The 22,189-nt window shown below is 32.6% G+C and overlaps 1 protein-coding gene across 6 annotated transcripts in view; it reads right to left on the bottom strand.

Annotated features, from left to right (window-relative positions):
• Nucleotides 1-22,189, bottom strand: part of LOC118281452 (eukaryotic translation initiation factor 4 gamma 3) — a 46,744-nt gene that overhangs the window by 4,733 nt on the left and 19,822 nt on the right. For 4 of the 6 annotated variants that reach the window (XM_035602185.2, XM_035602266.2, XM_035602050.2 and 1 more), the window contains 19 exons: nt 20,961-21,089; nt 20,326-20,384; nt 19,378-19,557; nt 17,628-17,687; nt 17,467-17,549; nt 15,744-16,476; nt 10,312-10,698; nt 9,282-9,608; nt 9,073-9,203; nt 8,833-8,986; nt 8,580-8,752; nt 8,125-8,328; nt 7,897-8,046; nt 7,736-7,820; nt 6,632-6,854; nt 6,373-6,499; nt 1,320-1,487; nt 523-682; nt 22-99 (listed from right to left, as the gene is read on the bottom strand). In XM_035602185.2, coding sequence (XP_035458078.1) covers nt 22-99; nt 523-682; nt 1,320-1,487; nt 6,373-6,499; nt 6,632-6,854; nt 7,736-7,820; nt 7,897-8,046; nt 8,125-8,328; nt 8,580-8,752; nt 8,833-8,986; nt 9,073-9,203; nt 9,282-9,608; nt 10,312-10,698; nt 15,744-16,476; nt 17,467-17,549; nt 17,628-17,687; nt 19,378-19,557; nt 20,326-20,384; nt 20,961-21,089 — 3,611 coding nt within the window. The remainder of the gene's footprint in view (nt 1-21; nt 100-522; nt 683-1,319; nt 1,488-6,372; nt 6,500-6,631; nt 6,855-7,735; nt 7,821-7,896; nt 8,047-8,124; nt 8,329-8,579; nt 8,753-8,832; nt 8,987-9,072; nt 9,204-9,281; nt 9,609-10,311; nt 10,699-15,743; nt 16,477-17,466; nt 17,550-17,627; nt 17,688-19,377; nt 19,558-20,325; nt 20,385-20,960; nt 21,090-22,189) is intronic. The other 2 variants (XM_050704463.1, XM_035602344.2) reach the window with 1 other exon arrangement.

The following is a 22,189-nucleotide window of genomic DNA, read 5'->3' as shown; positions in this document are numbered from 1 at the left end:
AATATTAGTTACAACACTTACTGAAGTCACCTCTGGAGTTAAATGTAGACCTTTCGATAGAGGCCCCTTTGGAGAAATTAGGAGTCATATCCCGATTACCTAAAAAATATACAAATATGTACATATTCCATTATGTAGATTACCTTTAAATTTTTAAAATAATAACCGCCTAATTGTTTCTTGCCATTGATCATAAGTCGATATTCTATCCTGCTCCTAACATAAAACAACAGTTTTAAATATGGGCTTGATCTACAAAGATAAAATTAGTTTAGGATTAATACTCTATACTCAGCAAAAAAAGAAACATTACTTTGCTAAATAGTGTTAATTTAAAATAATAATTGTATGTAGCATTACATAATTTTGACATTATTTGACGCAGAACTGATGACCACTGGCCAACCACCTAATATGGTTAAATTGGTAAATTTAGTTTTGAGCCATTTTCGATTGCCATTAAGGGGCCGATTCATCGTACTTCGATAAGTAAAAGACAACAACATCATAACTAGTACATACCTCTCAATGATGTAGGATCAGTTTGTACATTTTCTAGAACGCTGTACATATTTTTGCTTATACTGATCATTGGAGTACTACTCGCCTGGGCAGTATTCTTTGTACCTGATCCATGATGCCAAGCTGAATTTTGCGGAGCTAATTTAATATTATGCAAATTCTAAAACAAAACATAAACATTATTGTACATACATACTCCAATCTTTCGAATTATGTTTTATTAATCACATGGGACATAACACAAAAGAGAGTTAAAAGCAGTATAAAACTAAATAAAAGAATGATGTGCAATTTGTATGGAGCATTAAATCAAAACCGGAGTTTGTACATATTGTTTTTCCAAATAATACTTTGAGTAATTCATTCTGTATCTGTAAATTTTCAGGTGATTCATAACATAAAGTTTAATTCCAGTTACTGAAAGGTATACATGTCAGGTATGGTCCATACAGAAGCTTTTAATCCAAGCATTTATTTAAATTATGAATCCTTAAATATGTACTTTTAAAATTTTATTTTTGTAAGTTGAATTGTCCATTCTTATAGGTCAGTGCTCATAAAACAAAATTACATTTTTATTCATTGATATTATGATATATGCAATATTCCTATTTTTTTTTAAGATTAATAAATAGTGTTGATACACAATATGGTCTTAATTTCTTCAATACAAGCATTGAGATTTAATTTCAACTAGAATTTAGTGATAGGCCAACTAAAACTGCAATGCCATAATGACATACATCATTATTTGCTTGAATACTAATATTTAAATATATTAGGTAAATATAACTCACCTTTTGTGTCACAGCTTTAAGTTTACTGGTGTCAACAGTGTAAGTATTTCTAGTTTTCCAATTATTATCTATGAATGAATTATTGGAGTTCTGTCTACGGCTGTCGCCTCGCTTGCCACGGCCACCTTCGTCACGTCGGAATCCACCAATAGGGCTAGCATTCATTAGCTAAAAACAAAGGCACATTTTTAATTTCAATACAATATATTATGAATAATGTAGAATTGCTGTATCCCATAGAACATAACTTGTTGAAGTAAAATTAAAAGAGTATTAAGGTACAATGACACACTATTCCATTATACAAAATATACCGGTGATATTACCTATATAGTTATCATGTGATAGAATTTAAACACTAACTTAAAACTCCAATCGACACCCCTCCTGGTGTGAAATTGACAATAACATCTAATTATTAAGTTTTGAGAAAAATTACAGTATTGATCATCAGCACAATAATCACATTCTAGAAAGTGATTGAGCATAATCAACATGAATATTCTATTCTTCTTTAAATTATAATATACTAGCGGACCCGACAGCCGTTGTCCTGACAACACGTCTTTAATTTGAACATTTGTCGGATCCAATGTAAAACATTCCAAAATCAACAACTACTAATAAATTAGAAACTAATCAAAAAGACATTGTCCAGCGGACAAAATTGTGAATCTAAACCATTCTCAGATCCCCTTGAACACACAAAAAATTTCGTCAAAATCGGTCCAGTCGTTTAAGAGAAGTTTAGTGACATACACACTTACAGAAGAATTATATATATGTTACGGTAAGAGTGAATAATTGAAAATTATTAATAATTATGTACTATTATTAATAATTACCGAAACTCGAGGTTAAAGTGATAAATTAATCACATTTGTCGGTTACTATTAATAATTTTACCCTAGTAGTGATAAATGTAATAAGTGGCCAAGATGTTATTTTTATTTCAATTTAATCGGCAATATATTGTACATGCACAACAAATATTTGTTGAATTCTATGATAATACTTTTAAAATATTTATTTGTTGAATTTATAGGTGTTACAGAAGATTTACAGGCAAACCAAATATGATTGTCGATGATTGCTTCTAGGATTCATGTTGATTTTGTTATTGAAAAAAAAAAATATTTTTGTTACAATTTTATGTACTACGAAAGACTTTCTTGCATAAGTTTGATGGTAGATTTGATTTTTAAGGAATTTTATTGTTAATTTTGTGATAAATGTGCCTTTTTTGGCGAGGCGAGAAGGAGTGTCAGTCTCTTACTGACTAAAACTACGTAGTTGGTAGGTAAACCCCCGGTAAAACTGCCTACTCCGGTTCTCGAATCCGAAGTTTTGTTTAATCTTCGGCCGTAGATTTTATTGATTTACTTACTAATAGAAATACTTGAAATTACGTTTTATTTTTAATTTCATGTCAAAACTTGTTTATTTATCTTCATTTCATTCGTTTATTTTTGTTCACGAAAAATCTCAATAAATAGAATTGTAGTATGCAATCTGCGAAGTTTCGAACGAAACTTCGTTTTTCGTTGAATTAGAGTAGGCCCCCAGACATCAGCCCTACTGGGCCCCATCTTGGTCAAAAAACAATGGGTTTATATTTATTTTATTACTTTCACCAATATGTATCGTGAATTATTAATAATCACTACAAAAAGTAATAAATTTCGACCGATTATTCACATTTACCAAATCATGTGATTATTATTAATAATTATGTAAAATTATTAATAATTTTCAATTAATCAGATTTACCGTAACATATACAACGTGTAACAAAAAGGGGGTATACATATCAAGTGCACGGTTTCTAGATAACATAACAAACGATACGGGAAGGGTTTTTTAAACTCATGTTTTCACGGTTAGTCCAGTCATTTGGTAGTTTTACCTGGAAAGTTTTCCGGGAGTTTTGAAAATTGGTGAATTTATAGATTTGGGTATGCTCTTTTCGAATTTCAACTTTGCCACCTTGTACAACCGCCGCTCGCGCCGCCATATTGAAAAAATGGCGGCTAAAAATGGTTTTTTATTAATATCTCCGTTCCGACGCATTTTACGAAAAAATATTTATCTACAAAATTAAACTAGAAAAAATTTCCTACAATTTATGTATTGATAACTTTTTCATAAAATCAATAGTTTTTGGCGTACGAGCGCCGCAAAGTATTATTCATCTGCAACACCACGCGTACAAACTATGTGTGTTGTGCAGCAATGACTGTCGCAACCGAGGGCTGGGCTCGCTGTCATTGCAGAGGTAAGTCCCCTGTTTGAGGAGTGGCTAGAGAGGCGCCATGGCGTCCTCACCTACCGCCTGACGCAGGTGCTTACCGGACACAGGAGTTTCGGTAGGATCCTGTTTTTGATTGGGCGGGAGGAAACGCCCGGGTGTCATCACTGCGAAGACCGCCCGGAGGACACAGTGGAACATATAACATAACACATATAACATCAGAAGCAGGAACCTACCGAAACTCTCGTGTTTGTACAACACACATTGTTTGTGCACGGTTTTTTATTAATATCTCCGTTCCGACGCATTTTACGAAAAAATATTTATTTACAAAATTAAACTAGAAAAAATTTCCTACAATTTATGTATTGATAACTTTTTCATAAAATCAATAGTTTTTGGCGTACGAGTGCCGCAAAGTATTATTCATCTGCACCACCACGTGTACAAACAATGTGTTTTTTTTAAATGTATCAATTCTTAAAAACTAATTATGATATCTCGTTCAAACCAATTTTCTTTGAAAGTTTCCATTAAAATCTACAGCATATATTTTTTTTTAGTTTTCTTACTCACTTATTTTAAAAGTTAGAGGGCAGGACACATTCGATAGACCTCATTTTTCCACTTTGGAAGTGTCTATCTTTCAAACAATTGATTTTGACGAAAAATGGTTTTAGGAACCATGACGTATTTTTAATGGCCTATCCATAGACAACAATCACGGATAGGTTAGACGAAAAAAAAATTTTTTTAAGAGGTGCAGTGACCGCGCGCTCTCCGCCCTCTATCTCGGAAACGGTGCACCGTATAAAAAAAAGTTTAGACAAAAGTTGTAGAGAATTTTGTATTCTACAATATTGGTATTAAATGCAAATACCAAAAACCTATAGGAAATGAGATATTTCCAAAAAAGCGCAAAAAAACGTTTTTTGGGACCTTTGGACCTTAAAATTTAATAGTTGCTTACACCCTACCATATGTAGGTTTTGAGGCAATTTTCAGGCAGTCAATATACAAGTATATACAAAATTACAGCTGGGTATCTCAAATTCCGAGGTGAAATCCTAATTTGACTGGACTAATAATACTTTGCGGCACTCGTACGCCAAAAACTATTGATTTTATGAAAAAGTTATCAATACATAAATTGTAGGAAATTTTTCTAGTTTAATTTTGTAGATAAATATTTTTTCGTGAAATGCGTCGGAACGGAGATATTAATAAAAAACCGTTTTTAGGCGCCATTTTTTCAATATGGCGGCGCAAGCGGCGGGTGTACGAGGTGGCAAAGTTGAAATTCGAAAAGAGCATACCCAAATCTATAAATTCACCAATTTTCAAAACTCCCGGAAAACATTCCAGGTAACCCCCTTTTTATCTACCAAATGACTGGACTAGGTACCAAGTTATGAAGTTTTGAAATCGCGCCGGCGCGTTATACAAAATTAGGTAGACAGGTACTAGGCCATTAGATTGACAGAAGAAATGTTTCGTAATATTAGCGAGTGAACCCTGTAGTGTTTTGACACGTTTGTATGATTTGCAACCACGAACTATGCGATACCAAGTATTTGGTACTAATTTTTTTTAAACGTATTTTAAGCTGAAACTTTGTGTAGAGATTCTATTCAACCTTTATTCATCAGGGCTTCTTGATGTATATGGGTGTTTTGTTACACGTTGTATACTAGCGGACCCGACAGACGTTGTCCTGTCTACACATCTTTAATTTGAAAATTTTAAACTTTTTTTAATAAGCTAATACATTCTGGACCATTTTGATGAAAATGATTATTCAAATGTTATGACAATATCTAACGTCATAATATTTGACACTGCGATGGTAGCGCCGTCTGTCGGATCCAATGTAAAACATTCCAAAATCAACAACTACTAATAAATTAAAAATTAATTATAAACATTGTCCAGCGGACAAAATTTTGAATCTAAACCATTCTCATATCCCCTTGAACACACACAAAAAATTTCATCAAAATCGGTCCAGTCGTTTAATAGAAGTTCAGTGACATACACACTCACAGAAGAATTATATATATAAAGATAAAGAAAAGATGTATTGTTTTCGTTAGCAATATCACAATAGCAAATCAAATTATATTTTACACATATTATGCGAATCTCACAGTAACGGCAGCATGCGTATCTAATTACATGCGTGCCAGCAACTAGTGCTCGTCATGGAAGTGCATGGTGTAAGCAAAACATGCATGAAGAAATGTACGAGTATTCTACAATACATAGGTATGATTATAATTTCATGCGACAAACGCATTGTGATGGAAAAATTAATACAATGTTATTGATCTATGTTAAATTTATGTCAATTGTGCTGGCCTGGAGATTAGGACCTTCTAGCATTAGAGTGCATGTTCGAAATCTTCCAAGTATTAATATCACATGGTGATCCATCATAAGGAAACGAAAAGTGTAATATTATAAAACAGTTTTAACTGCACACTTGGCACAGTGCAACATGTGGAGGGATCCATCCCTGCACACAAATTGTTGTCCCAGGTCTAAGTGTCATCGTTTTTGTGAAATTGAATGTTTGTACTTTGAAAATGCACCGACTGGAGAAAATCCTATAGTATGAAGCAATTTTTTTATAAAATCAGAGAATTATAAGTTTGACCTTATCCACTTTGAGCGAGTTTGGTAATTATTGATTATTCTTTATCCGTTATGTGATTCGTGCCTAACAGTAGGACAGTTACAGTTGATGATGATAATTTTCATTTATTTATAAACTTATGTATAATTAAATATTTTTTTAATTACCTCAATGTGACGTTGTTGTTGTTCAGCTTCTTTTTGAATTTGATCCATCATTTTGGGCTGTGAATCAATAACTGTCTTGGCTACCCATTTACGGTCTCTCAGTTCAATAACATCTTGAAGCATAAACCTGATACAAAACAATTGTTTAGTAAAAATAAGATCACAATGTCTTCTGCCCTGTTCTGTCCTATCTTATCATTTTCTGTACTGACAATTCATTTATATAAAGGAAGTCAGAACAATGACCTTTTTAACTTACCTGACACGGCTGCTTATTTTGTTGGACTTGCGATCGACAATCTCCTTCATTTTCTTGAAAATGTTATCAAGTTGAGTGTTAGGTTCACTCTCTACTTGTTCCCCGATAGTAGTAAGCAGTTTACAGAGACATTCAAGCTTCTCTTCTTCAACTTTATCAATTAAATATTTCATACAATAGTCCATAATTTTTGATGTCAACATTTTCAATTTGTATAATTCACCTGCAACAAACAATAATAGGGATTGTAGTTCTGATAATTGAACACTTATTTTTAACTTTGGTTTTATATCATTTATTTAATTGCACAATATTTAATTTCGCAGTCATAAATTAAAAGTAAACAATAAGTAAAGTGTCGCATTCGCTAAATTCATTAGCAATTTTTCACATTATGTATAATTTTATTTAATTTAACAAATTGTTACTGAGGCAGGTATGTCATTCGCTAAACATATTTCACACGCTACACTACGCAACTCGACGCACGCGTGTTTGTTACCCAACAAATTATGTAGCTCGGCCAATCACGTCATTACATCTTAAAAATTGTTAGCAAGACGCGCGACGGTTCGTCGGGTGGCGCTGCATTGCAGTAGTGTTTCCAGTTTAAAATTAGCTGTGCTACTTTCCTTATTACTTCAAGTTTTAAAGCTTATTTACATCTTATATATAAAAATGCAGTAGAATGTCGCTTTGTCAAACATTTTATTATGGATATAATATAATTTACAAACGGTTATCAGATATATTCTTCCACAAGAGGATTATTCGTTTTTGAAATTCTCAGTAATATGCTACACATATGGAAATTTTTATTCTTTAAGCCAAAATGTAAGTGTATGGTTACATAATAAAAAAAATAAACAAGTTTTATTTTGTACCAGATATTGCCTGACACATTAAAATTTAAAGTAAAAAAATATATTCGCAGTCATAGAAATGAATTACTTAAAATTCCTTGGAATATCATAAAATAATGACAAACAAAATTAAAATAAGTCCTTCAAATTCGCCTATTGCAATCCCGCGAAGCTTGTACTTTACTAACTACTATAAATGTTTATCTAAATCTAATAAATAATAAGAAAAAAGCACACTTACCAATAAATCTTACATTTCCCACAGACCTCATCCTTACGCGTCTATTTTCTTCATCAATCATAAGTTGCAATTCCTTTTTCTTGAGCTAAAATCAAACAAATATTATAAGCATACTGCAACACAAGAAAATATATAAGCTAACCTAATAATTATGAACTTACAGGATCAGAACAAGCAGCAAGTTCACTTTCCAGTTTCAAGATCTGCTCATCAACTTTATGGGTCTCAAATTGATTTTGACATTTATTGATAATGAGAGCTCTGAAATTGACACACTTGTTGTCAGGCATTGTGGGATTATCTGCAGGAACCTATAAAATAATAAGAAATAAATTAATTAACTGACTTCATAGCAGAACTTTTAAATAGTCATTACTGCTATATTATACCTTCAAAACAGACAACTTGTGACACATGGCAGCGTATGCCTCAGAAAAGTTAGGCTCATCAATGGCTTTCTCAAAGACCAAGTCAATCACACCTTCCAAACGCTTCTGGTTGTTAATTTCCAATGTTTTGACTCTCTCCAAAAGAGTGTCAAACTTCTGTGGTGTCAATTTGTTCAATATGCCCCTGAATTTTTTGTACAGTTCCTGAAATAAGAATAAATTTATAAAGAAACCTTTAGTAGTTTAAAACATGTAGCAGATTCCAAATTTATGTGGTAAAGTTTAGCTACATTCATAACAACTTGAATGAGAAAAGAGTGTGGTAGCACTACCACACTCTAAACTTAATAACAGATAATAAACCTTATATTATCTGTTATTAAGTTTATTAAAAATTGTTTCAAAAAATGAGAATCGGCAATTCTTATATCTATGAATTAGAAAAATGTGTTTACTTGTGTTCTGTACTCTTCTTCATTTATCTGATCTTTACGGAATCTAGTAGGTTTCCACGCAGAGTCTACTTCATTAAGCTTCACCTCCTCTCGTAACGACAGTGAGACATGAATAACAGGTTTATGGGAGCTGTTGCTGTTTGGATTTGGAGGAAGTTTGACACTTCCTTTACCTGCATAAAATTAAAAAGATTAATATTTCTGAGCTAAGAGTGTTCATAATTATGTTTTAATTAATCATGCTTAATGTTACCAGATGGAGTAGCATTCCTGGAATCTTTCTTAGTTTCCCGAGGAGCATTACTCCTGGAACCCATACCAGAATTCTTGGCAAATGGAGGAAATAGAGAATCATTCATAGGCCTTGACATCGGTGTAAATGGTTGTGGTTCTTGCATTGGAGTGGTCTAAAAAAGAGCAAGATTGATAAATCTTAAGTCAACACGAATTTAGCAAGTTATTACATAATAAATAAACATAATCAAGAAATTACCCTGATGACATTACAATGTTCCAATAAAGGAACATTCGGCTTATTCTTTGAAAGTGGATCATCTTTTATTTGCTTCAGCAAATCAATGTCATAGCACTTTTTGCCAGCTGTGTTAAGTGGAGACCATTGATCTGAAAAAGATAAACAGAATTATAGATACCTATAGTAAAATACGAAAAAGATGTCTAAATTTAATAAACTTGACAAACCTTCATTATATTTGTATTTAGGCACAAAAATTTGTGGTGCCGGTGGTTCATCCTTTGTAGGTTCTTCTGGCACAGGTGTGGGCTCAGCCACTTCTTCATCAGGCTGGATATTATCTTTTTCTACATTAACTACTTTATCAGTCTCATTTTTACCATTTTCATATGACTCGACTTCTTTAACATTTGACTCATTATTCGCCATTTTATTGTTAGATTTCTTATTGTTGTTCTTGGTATTCTTCAATCCCTTCTCATTTTTGTTTATATCCTCTCTAACAGTTTCAGCTTTAGTTGTCTCTGTTGTGTTTCCATTGGCAGTATCTGGATCTAACACAAAGAAAAACATATTAAGTAACAGGTGAAATTATGAATGCCACGATGATTATTATCAAAAAATTATATAATTATTAAGATTCTTAAATACACATACATATAATTGCATAAAAATACATAAATATAATACTGGGGATAGCTCAGGATTATAATAATGGTAAAAAATAACTATTTTGTGCCAGACTTTTAAAGACATTGAAAAAAAAACAGGTTCCTTATGATAATGATGAAATGAAGTCAAACCAATCAAGCTACTCTGGAAATACCATAACATGAAGTTAAACTACTGATGATGCTTAATTTTTTAGAACTGAGTATTATCAGATAAAAAAACACTTCCGTTTATCTCACTTATCTCTTGAATACTGAACAATTGCAAGATAAAATATAAAAAAATCACATTGTCTATTACATATTGATGCCTTCTGGCCAAAAGAGGGTAACATTTTTGCGAAATTGTGTAGTACACATCAATTGATGGAAAAAAATCACTGATTCCAAATATGTATACAACTCAAAATCGTAAAAAATGTTGCTTAGCATATATTGGCCGGAAGGCATCGATATCTTTCACGTTTGACAAAGAAATTTGAATATGGTAATAATACTGCAATTTGCATTTTAAATATAGATTGATGAAATCAAATGCAACTACTTAAATCAGATGCTGATGACACAAAGATATAAATGAACAAACCTGTAGTCTTATTATTAAGGTTAATATCTTTCATTTTAAAATCAGATTGATTAGTGCGCAGAACACTAGATATACTCTGTGTTAATTTAGCTTGAGCTTCTATCGCACTTGATCCTTCTTTAAGTTCCGGTGCCTTTGAAAACTGTTCTTTAGCAACTTTTTCTATACTAGCAGATAACAATTGTGTGGCAGTAGGAGGACTTTCAACAATAGGTTCACTCTTGACAAGTTCAACATTTGATGCTATGGCAGCAGTAGTTTCAGCCTCAAGGGCTGGTGAAATCTGCTTTATTGCTAGTTTCTTTGCAGCCTCCACACCTAATCCTTGATTACTTTGACTAGTTGGAAGAATGATAGCTTCTGCCAAGCTATCAACTGAACTAATCACTGTAAAAAATAAAAGTAGAATGCATTAATATTAAAGTAATTCCACACTAACTTAGCAGGTTAGGAACCTAAACTTCTGCTACAGGAATGTTACATATTGCAGCATTTGTCATTTGACTAATATGTTAATTGCTCTCTTTAGGATTTAAGTGTAATTTTCTAAGCATTCAAAAATAATTATCTGTTGCTTTTGAACCAGTTTCGTAAATCAAGGCTACCTATTTCCGAGAAGTTGAGCACCAGACAAGACGTTGTACGGTAAAATTACAGATAGAAGGATGTAACGAACACGGTACACATCACATAAAATATGGAGTGACAATCGAATTTGTCCGGTTGCTAATATGTCGGAAAGCAGTAATTTTTAAGACTTTCGACTGTACGGTTGATATAAACCATAATTAACAGCAACACGTATTTAATACAGCACTTTAGAAGTTGATTTTTAATCTATCCTATCACTTTTTATGAACCAAGTTCGTGGTCTATAAATAGAGACGTGAGATATTTCCACGTGGGAGTTCTTGCATAGTACCTGAATATCAGACTTTATGTGGCACTGATACCTAAATTATATCACAGCATAATAATCCGATAAATGTACTAATTATTCTTCACACAATTAAAATAAGATACGATAATGTAACAATATGGTAAAAGAAAGTCTATTCAAAAGGTCACTCAAGGATCTAGAGTATTGTCCGACTTTTAAACACTTTGCACAACACTTTACTTATGGTTAAAACTTAAATAAATTATTATTAAAATTAAATATGTCAAATTGTTAAAATTGATTGGTAAAAAGATATGAATAAAAAAGTCAAAAATATTTAAAACGCTGCCATGCTCAAAGTGACTGTAAGGTAAAAGCCGCCATCTTGGATCGTTCCATGCGGACAGGCGGTCCCGATGTTGCTAGTGCTGTGCGCAAGTACTCGATTAATCGACTCAAAAACTTTTAACGCAAATATTACTAAAAATTTACTTCACACGAAAAAAATATTGTAATAAAAATAATTGTTTTTATTAATTAGTTTATCGATTAACTATGCTTTTATATTGCTATTTAAAATTTACTTTTCCACATATTTTAAGTTTTTGTCTAATTAAAATGAAATAAATCTCGTATCATTCAATAAAAATTGCTCAAGCTGTGCAAAATAGATTTGGATAATCTACTTTTGTATTTAGTCGATTATGTTACGACATATACATTTTGACTAAAGTATACTTGTCACACTGTCGTGACAGTGTGCCCAGTATACAAGGTAATGAAAATTTCAATTAAGGTATCGACTTTATTGAATATATTATATTCGACTCTTAAAATATATATTAATATTAATATTATTAAGAGTTCATTGTGTTTATCTATAAAACACATAAAAATGTTAACGTAACTTTAAAGGACGCTCTCCAATAATTTATTAGAACTAGAGAAAACCTGGGGGTACCTGCCCAGCATTAAAGATCACAAAGAAATATGCCAAAGCAAAAAGATTCACAGATTTAGGTCATATTTGGGCCAAATAGTTTTCATAGTGTTAGTTTCCTAATTACGTTTCGGTATCGCATTATGGGGAAACTAAATGTGTCGCCTGTGCACGAATTTACATTGACCAACAAAATATTTAGTATAAATATCACAAATCTATATTACTTAGAAAAAAATCACCAAAGATACGTGAAAAATGAAATTTCGAAATTCCTAACACTCAAAAAATATCGCAATTTTTACTATACACTCACTCACTCATCAAAAACCTAGACCACTTCCAATGGTCGTATTGACTTGAAATTTGGCATGGAGGTAGGTCTTTAGGTCAAGGTAAAAGAAAAAATCTGAAAATGGCCAAGTGTGAGTCGGTTTAAAAAATAATGAAGGTGTAAATTCATACCCCTAATGAACAAAAATTTATCTATATCTTCCAATGGTCGTACCGACCTAAAATTCGTTACGAAGGTTTGTATTTAGTCAAAGTAAAGTAAAATAAGAAAAAAAGAAAATAAACCTTACTAAAATAAGTTTAGTAGGTTTATAACAAAGTGTGTGAAAACTTGCCAAGTTTGTTTTACTTTCTATGTACAAGTTTTCACACACTTTTGTCACCAAGTTTTCACGCAATGAGTCAAGTATATAATTTTCTATTAAAACTTGCCAAGTTTTATCATTTTTAACTGACGTCTGTGTATGGAACTTGGTACTTATTAAGATCTCACTTCTTTTATAGGCGAAGCATTCCAATATTATCGAACTTGGCAGCCTTTCACATTTATGTTTTGGGTGGGATACCTATATACCTACAGATACCGAAAAAAAATCTAGTGCAAGCGGAAGAAGATAAGAGATAAAGCCCACTAACAACATTAGCTCATGAGATTGTCGCTAATGGCTGGCACACACGTAACGATATATCGTAGCGATTTCAGACTGTGCAGATAAATCGAACGTCCCTAGTGTCTCCACACGCCTCCGATATCGGTGTCGATGGGCAGTTCTCCGCAGAATCTCACGGAAGAAACACGCATTATGGAAGATGATGACGCGCTCGCAATATTAGGCCTGGTTATGTGTTTAAAGAAAAAAAAAGGCGCGGAGTGTGTGGTTTAAAGACTGGCTCATGAAAAGGAAGCGATTTTCTCATACCAACTTATTAAAGGAGTTGAAATTTGCTCCGAAAGATCGGCATAATTACTTGAGGATGAATGAAGAAACATACTTTAATCTACTGGCTTTAGTTACTCCACTAATAAAGAAATTTTTAATTTTTTTTTTTTGTTGCGATCGTGGTAATCCTTAGATTAGGTCATCCAAAGGCAAGTTTCGCTTCTGTAGCTCTCTATAAACTCTTGAAGTTGTTCGCGGGGACCTCTTTCTTCTTCCGACATGTTTCCCAAGAGCGCCGCACGTACGTGCGCACACAAGCGAGTTCCGCGAAGTACTGCCGAAATCGCATCGATCGCCATCCACACGCGGCAATAAAACTGCGCAAACGCAATCGACAACGATTTATTTAATGAAAATTGCAACTACCCCCGATCAACGATAATCTGCAACGATTTGTCATACACACGATCGATAAATCTGCGCAAATCGGTCTGCACAGATTAATCGCTACGATATATCGTTACGTGTGTACGAGCCATAAGTGGGATGTAGACTCAGTTATCACCGACCATCGACACGACATCCGACTAGCGATGATGATGACTGGATACCTACTGTTATTTTTAGGTAGGTATTTAAAAATATAATTACACAAATTAATAGAAAATTACTACAGAAATCAATAACAATAAAAGCTATTCTTTTTCTTACCCACATTTTGGCATACGTTACGTCACATAGGAAAAAAATATACTCCACAAGTACACGGCTGATAATTGATAAATACATTTAATATTACTGCAGTACAATGTACCATGGGTTAAGATGAGAGGTTGCTCTTATTATAAAAAAAAAAATGTGACGGCCAAGGAATTAATTATCAAGAAAATTAATCAGTTTACTATAGTTTTCTTTGTAGCTCGTATTAATAAAATTATTAGGTGTCGTGGTCAAGGTTATGGCGTTTACTCCTCAAGTGTGAGAATGTGGGTTGAAAACCCGGCTTGGAAGTAACAATGTGATTTTCTGAGTGATTATAGATCTACTAACTACTGACTATCTAAGTGATTACAAATAATTTCTAGTAACTTGTGGTAATTAAATTAATTCTCATTCTTTCTCCATGTAAGAACAGATTTTTTCTCCACAGTGAGACAATTACAGGCTGTTGGTTATGAAACTAATCAAATCATGGTAATTCAATACCATTAAAATAACTAACCACAGAAATAGTTTTACTAAATATCATAACTAGTAGTCTGCCCCAGCTTCGGTCGGGTGCTATTTATCGATGTTTCCGAAGCTGTGATCCATTTTTATTTATATGGATGGACAGAAGATAGATACATAATAAAGTAGTATTTGGTAAGTGGCAAGTTTTGTACACGATTGTGACAGAGGAAGTCGCATTTTCCACGTGAAATACTTAGTACATTTAAAAAAATCGCGTGTATAAATTGAGTACATCATCAAATCATTGAAAGGGTGAGTATTTGATAAAGGGGACTCAATTTATTTTTTAATGAGGATATTACCCAGTTTCCATTCAAAATGTCAAACATTAAACAATGAGGATGGATCATCTATATTCTATAGTTTATGTTTTATTTAGGAAACTGTAACTACTGGTTCGATTTGAAATTTATTATTGGATTTTGGTATTGGATAGTTCATTTTTTCGAATTTTAGTATTGGATAGTTTATTTTTTCGAAAAAGCTATAAGATAAAATATCTCGCTAAGATCAATAGGAACTGAGCAGCGGGTGTAGCCGCGCCGGGGTAGATGATCAAGTAGATAAGGAGAGAAATCAAATTTGGATAAACGATTTAATCAAATTCAATACTTTTTCAAAATGTTAAGAAGGACTAATATATTATGTTAAGTTTGTATTGAGATAACCAGTTGTGAAGTGAAATTTAAGCATCAATAGCATACTTATTTCTTTTAAATCAGCTAGAAAAATATCAAAAATAAGCATGGACGTAATATAGCATCAGCATTACCAATGAATGTGTAATTATCTTTCTAAATATTTGTATATCTATATAAAGGTGGAAAAAAAAAATTTTTTTTTGACCAAATACTAGACCTAGTACTGGCACTTAATTGCAAATTTTCGGCATAGCATTTTAATTATACAATAAAATAGATCATTATAATATTATTACATAAAATATTACATATGTTACATAATTAATATATATAAAAAATAAATAATCCAAAGGAGTTACAATGACGTGAAAATGTTTTTTCTTGCTATATGGAATATTCTAGTTCAGACCACAAAATACCATAAAAGCATTGGCCTTGAACAAAGTTATTACTAACCGGCGATGAAAGTGCCGGGAGTACTAGGTCTTATTAACGAAATGGATATATATTAATAATTTAGATTAGATTTAGAGGTCATGCATGTAAAAAATAATTTCACTTACCTAAAGGTGGTGTCGGACCATTCAGCTTATTAGATGCAGACGCAGCCTCTTTTTCTTGAGACTCCCGCTCTTTCACTTTTTCTTTGTCTTCAGATTTGACTCTTTCCCTGGGTTCTCTTATTCTTTGAGGCTGTGGAGCGGGTGTAGAAATAGGAACGGGCGTTGGTGGTTCACTAGCAGTTGCGGTTTGCGTTGAAGCAGGCACGGGTGTGACGGTAGACGTAATCACTGTCGAGCTCGAAATTGGTGCTACTGTTGCAATTGGTACTTGAATAATGTTTTCTTGTGGCTTTTCATGATCTTCATGTTGAGGCACATTTTTGCTTGGTTTAAATGGTTTACTTGGTGGTAAATTCTTATTCGTATCTAGAACTACAGGTTGAACTAAGGGTTCACTATTCTTTTGTAGTTGCTTAATATTCATAGGCATTTTAGGCACTATAACAGGACTGTCTGATATTGCTGATACTATTGGAGTATCATTGGATTCTCCGGCAACATCAGGTCCTAAATGTTTATTTTCGTTAACAGTTAATGTTTCAGACTTTACAATGTTATTATTTAATGAATTTACTGCAATTGGCTGGCTTTGGACAGAACTTGGTGTAGATGCGGCAGGTACATCCACATTATTTGTTACATAAGTCGATTTAATAGAGTTATCACAAGAAGGTTGATTGGCCACTTCCTTGACCATTCTATTAAATTCTTCGGGGATACTGTGTGTTGGCTCCTGGACAAAAAAAAATGTTGTTTACAAACAAATGAAATTACAAATGTTCTGTTCAACATTTGTAACATATTATGTGACTGAAGTAGATTTCATTTCATACCATATTAATAAAGATAAATTGTGTACTATTAGACAACGATTAATTAAGATTAAAGTTTTTACTTGTGATATCTTTTGACAAGTGAGATTGATGATGACAATATAATCTACCTACCCATTGTATACTGTTATAAAAGTAAAATCTGCGTTCATTCAAAGTAAATACGAAAATCCTCAAAGGAATGTAAAACTTTTCTGCTTACGCACTCCTACCAAAATACATACATATATAACCTAAATTTTATTTATTTATAGCCTTTTTATTCTGACATGACCAAATCCATTTGAAGCTATCACTGTGTTCTTTCTTGACTTCTGCTTTTGCTTAGGTTTAATTATTTAATTGGTTATAAGTTCACAATGATCGTGTTCTATTATGAGTAGCATTATCTTACCTAATCTAGGAGACAAACCTAGACCATTTAGAATCTACAATGTGTTAGGGGTGGGACTTCTAACCCGTTAAGGCTGAGTATTACATCTAATTTTATCGACAAAAAATAAATAATACGCTGTGTTGAACCCCCAATTGAAAATATTGAAATATATCGATTTTTTCGGTAAAAAATATTCAGAAATGATTTTTTTTCTCACCAAAACATTATCAAACATATGAAAAAAGGAATGAATTAGTTAGCCAAGGTTATTAGCTACCGTTTGTCTTTTTTTTTTGTTGCTACGACGCATACAATCTTTGATATCACAAAAAGTAAATAGCCATAATTTTTAGGGGGAGGGGGTTCAAACCCCATATTATATTTTTCGGCGATAAAATTAGATGTAATACTCAGCCTTAACGGGTTAGAAGTCTCACCCCTGTCACATTGTATATTGACAAGTAGTCAGCGAATTAAATAATATTTATAATGACAGCTACAGATTTATACTTACGGGTTGAGGGGTGTGGCGATCGTTAGCTTCGTTGCTTATATAATTACTGTCGTTAGTATACAAATCAGAGAATATATCTTGTTCTGAAAATAAAATTATAATAAGTAGATATACGATGTTTGATCAAGCACTGAAAGTCGGAAACTGTCAATCCTACTTACTTGTTTTGGGGTCTATGATTGGAACCCTATGACTTCTTTTTGGAGCAGATGAGCGTATACCTAAGAGAAAGGTAGAAATTAAGTACAAGGCCAGTATAATATATTTTCGTGTCTAAATGTAACAGTTAGTCAAGTAATTTGAAAAGATTAGTAATTACTATCTATGCAAAAGAGGTATTGTATGTGGTTATTTGGAATCACCTACATCAGACAACTCAATTTAACTACTTATTGAGTTAATTAAATACATAGATTAGTTTAACACAAAATATTATTAAAGTATAACATGACTTGAAGATTTAAAGATTTACCAGAATAAATAGATATGGGCGATTGGGTGCATGTAATAAATACATGTTTAATGATTTTTTGGTAATGCACTCTTTACATTTTAACTATAAATATAATGCCCAAAAATGTATGGTATGCCGCAAAAGCCAGAATCGATTAAAATAATTTATTTAAGGCAAGGTAGCATATACACAGTATATCACAAATGAAATCTTTGTTTTTCATGAAGCCATCACCAAGTAATAAAAAAACGTGACCAGTTAATCATGGCCGCGCTTCGTATATTTCCGTAGATTTCAACAGTTTATATGCCAGTCAGTTTATATATATAGTATTTTGACAAAATCACATCATAATATGATGATGTATGTACAATGGAACATTTTAAAGATTTAGGGGTTCGCTAATAACTTTCTTAAATGTAATTCCTTATCTGTAATCTTCATCTCTTTCATTAGTATCACACACAGTAACAAAACAATAAGTTAGTTATTCACGCAACCTGCTATACAAAACAGTATGATTTTTTAATCGACTCTGGGTATTTTTGGACATTCTCCTTTGCGTGGAAGTGAAATTCAGTGAGTAAATCTTTTGTGATGTTATTTAACATAGGTAGTACTAATAATATTATAACTAAGTACTTTTTTAACTTTCATGAAATCCAATTAGTTAACATTGTCTACAATTAGTTTCATCCCTGCAGATAATACGGGACGCCCACGTGGGAGGAAAAATTACAAATTACTACATGAAAAAGCAGTTAGTTGTACATTGTAGGGACGTCGCTGTATTTCAAATTCATTGTTTTTTGTTTCGATATTAATTATATTCATGCAACAGTCTTACCGTAAAAGTACGATATAATAGTAAAACTTATTTAGAACTTTTCAAAAAATTATCTGTCTCAAGTATTTCATGCAGAACAAACGTCGGAGACGATTAATAACAGGGGTTAATGGTATTTAATCATGCTCAATTCTTGTTGCTTTAAAACTATGAATGTTAGTGTTAAATAATAGTGTATAAATGAAATAGGTTAACCTAATTTGAAATTTGAATCGTAACTTCAACTACAACATTCGGTATTTTTAATTTGATTGCTTCTTAAAATATATGATATGAATTTTAAATTATCTAAAATCGAAATATTATATTATAAAGTGCGAGTAACCTTTATCGAGTATATTTCTTGTAATTGATCGTGTTTCTAGAGGACCAAGACGACACAATTACTTAAAACTTGAAATGTGTTTTTCTAGACTAGAGCAGTGAATAATTAAGAGTTCTTAGGGCGATACAAAATAAGACGGCACATATATTATGATAAAGCTAGATGGTAAATTTAACACGTTATGACAAAAGCGAGTGTTATAGTCATAAATGAACCTTAATCAGTTCGCCCTTAAACCCATAGTCGTCGAAATAAATGTTATTAATAATAGAAGTCAATGATTACCAGGCATAGTTTGGTGCATGAGTGTAGAAGCTTGTGGGTGAGGAAGCGTGGCAGTGGGCGCAGTGGGGGTTGCAGGTGTACCCTGTGGTCCCACCAAAGTTGTGGGATTACTTCTACCACCTGGAGCACTCGCTTGTAAATTTGGCGTTGGCAGCTGCGGATTGTTCGACGTATAAAAATCTGTGGGTATAAACAAAAACAAATATTAATATTTTAAAAATAAAAAAAAGTTATCAGAAAATATGTTCTTAGTCAATTTACTCAGTATTTAATAGTATAAAGTTTCTTTGTCATACAAGATAGCAGGAAAATGAATTTGTATTGAACAAGATAATTATGAATGTACGTGTTTGTGGGAAGAGTAGGGGTTTGCATGCAAACACCAACTAATTTATTAAATCAAGCTCCTGGTCTTATCGGAGTTTTGGAAGAAAGCATCAACATAATTTAAGAACTTTAATCTATTGACAAAAATGATGTGTAATATCTACGAGGTGAGTCCTCGTTACACACAGTAGTAGTATTTTAAACTCAACGATAAGTGTGCAAGTTACATCAAATTAGTTTCTCGATATTATCATACTTTAGAATAAAACTTATCAAAAGTATTGCTTGATATGTATCGGTTACTTCATTAGATGTTTTCTGAATTTATGCAAATACATCACAAAACTGTAAAATCAGTAAGGGCATGCAAATTGGAGATAGAAATGGCGATACAAAATAAACTAGCTGGTTTTTCAATATCAAAGTATGTTAAGCAAGCAATGGCATGGTGTTAATATCATACTCTTTTAATGAAATTAATGACTAGTTTACTGCCATTCTTTCGTGCATAGTAGTTTTACCCTTACCCATAATATTGCAATTCCAAACACGCACTAAACAGTACACGTTGTGTGTACAAGATACTACATAAAATAAAAACATTTAAACTGATCTACATACATGGAGGAGTGTGACTCGGTGGTGTATTATAGTTAATATATCCCATATACGGGTAGTACCTGTAAACAAAAAAAGGGCATTAAGCATCATTATAGGTCACGTCATAGTGGCCCAGAGGTCATAGTGTCATAGCCTAAGGACTATGAGAGCGAAACGAGAACGCATTTGGCGCTCTCATTGGCCGACTCCAATAAATCAAACAATCAGAGCGGCGAACTAGCTTTCGTTTCGATCTCACTAAACGTAAAACAAACTCATACTAAGCCCTCTGATAAGTATTTTTCCAAGTTTGTTGTTATTTACTTTCCATGCTTATTTGTATAAGCTTTATTAGAAAAATTAAGTCCTCAGTAAACTTGTTATTATAAATTTAGTTATAATTGAGAACTAAATTCGATTACAAATAAAAGTTGATTGTAAATTATGGCATTTATTATACTTATATTAGCCCTTTTTGACAACTGTTAGTAACGCTAGCAATTTAATATGCATATAAAATAGTATGTGGTATATAAATAAAATATGGGATAAGATACCTGCAGTTAAACATTAGGCCTTCCCCAATGACTTCCCAAATTGACTGGTTGGATACTATCTATAAAACTCTTAACTCTATAAAACTGTAGGACACTTACCCCGGTGTACTCGATCTAGGCTGCTGGAAAGTTTGCATTCCCATTGGCGAAGGTTGAAATAATAACGTTGGATACATAACAGGCGGTGATGCAGTGGCAGCAGCGTTAGGGATGTAGGGCTGTTGTTGTCTGTTGAAACAAATACAATTTTCCTTATTATAGAACATTAGAATTCAGTAGTATTTAGCTTTATGTACTATAATTTTGCACAGCACGTCGGAAACAAAAAAGGTGTTGGGTTCGATATAAGTTATTATGCAGTGCAAACTGGTACATGTGAAATTACTAATTCAAGCAAAGGTCGCCGTTATCAATGATTATACTTATCGTTAAGCCTTAAGAAAAACTAATTACGACAACTAGAAAAACTAATAGGGTAGATGACTAATTTGTGTTTCTGTCCGTCTTGTAGATTATTTTAAAACATTAGAGACGTATTTTTTATTTTCTTACGGAAACAAATACTTTTGAGGATACGTGTCTTATATGTTTTAATTACCTACATGATGGACCAGACTTTTTAATTTTCATACCACGTCATCATCTCTATTAGGTGCTTAAATACACTCAATTATCGTTAATTTCACAATTTTTTAATGAAGTATTCAAATAAGAACCTAACCTAGAGCAAGATCATTTATGCTTGATTTAACTATGGGACTCGCTTCCGAAACATTAGTTTCGTAAAGTACCATCTACTATCCCATGATTTTGTTTTTCGGCCTAATATCTCTATTTATGTGTAGCGTGATGATTTATGACCTTCCTCAATAAATGGATTATGCAACATAAAAAATATCCCAATATGAACCAGTAACTACGGGAGATTTTATCGTGTTTAACTAAACCAATATTAGTACAGATAACACAGTGTTTAGGTACCTCGTTGTTGTTTATTATAATATTACTAGCGACCCGCCCCAGCTTCGCATGGGTGCAATGGTGATATATTATACCTGTATTATACATAAAAACCTTCCTCATGAGTTACTCTATCTATTAAAAAAAACCGCATCAAAATCCGTTGCGTAGTTTTAAAGATTTAAGCGTTCATAGGGACATACAACATGACAGAAAAAGCGACTTTGTTTTATACTATGTAGTGAAGGTTCAAACATTTTAAATAGGCAGTGCGAGTTTAGGATGCTAAACGGTACGACGCAAGTAAGCAATGATTGATTATCTACTCGTTTACGGAATAATACATCAGCTGAGACTGTTTCCCTTCT

Source organism: Spodoptera frugiperda, chromosome 25 (genome assembly GCF_023101765.2).
Source record: "Spodoptera frugiperda isolate SF20-4 chromosome 25, AGI-APGP_CSIRO_Sfru_2.0, whole genome shotgun sequence".
NCBI classification, from domain to species: Eukaryota; Metazoa; Arthropoda; class Insecta; order Lepidoptera; family Noctuidae; genus Spodoptera; species Spodoptera frugiperda.
Note: the sequence above shows the minus strand (reverse complement) of the source record. Positions and strands in the feature narration are given on the sequence as shown.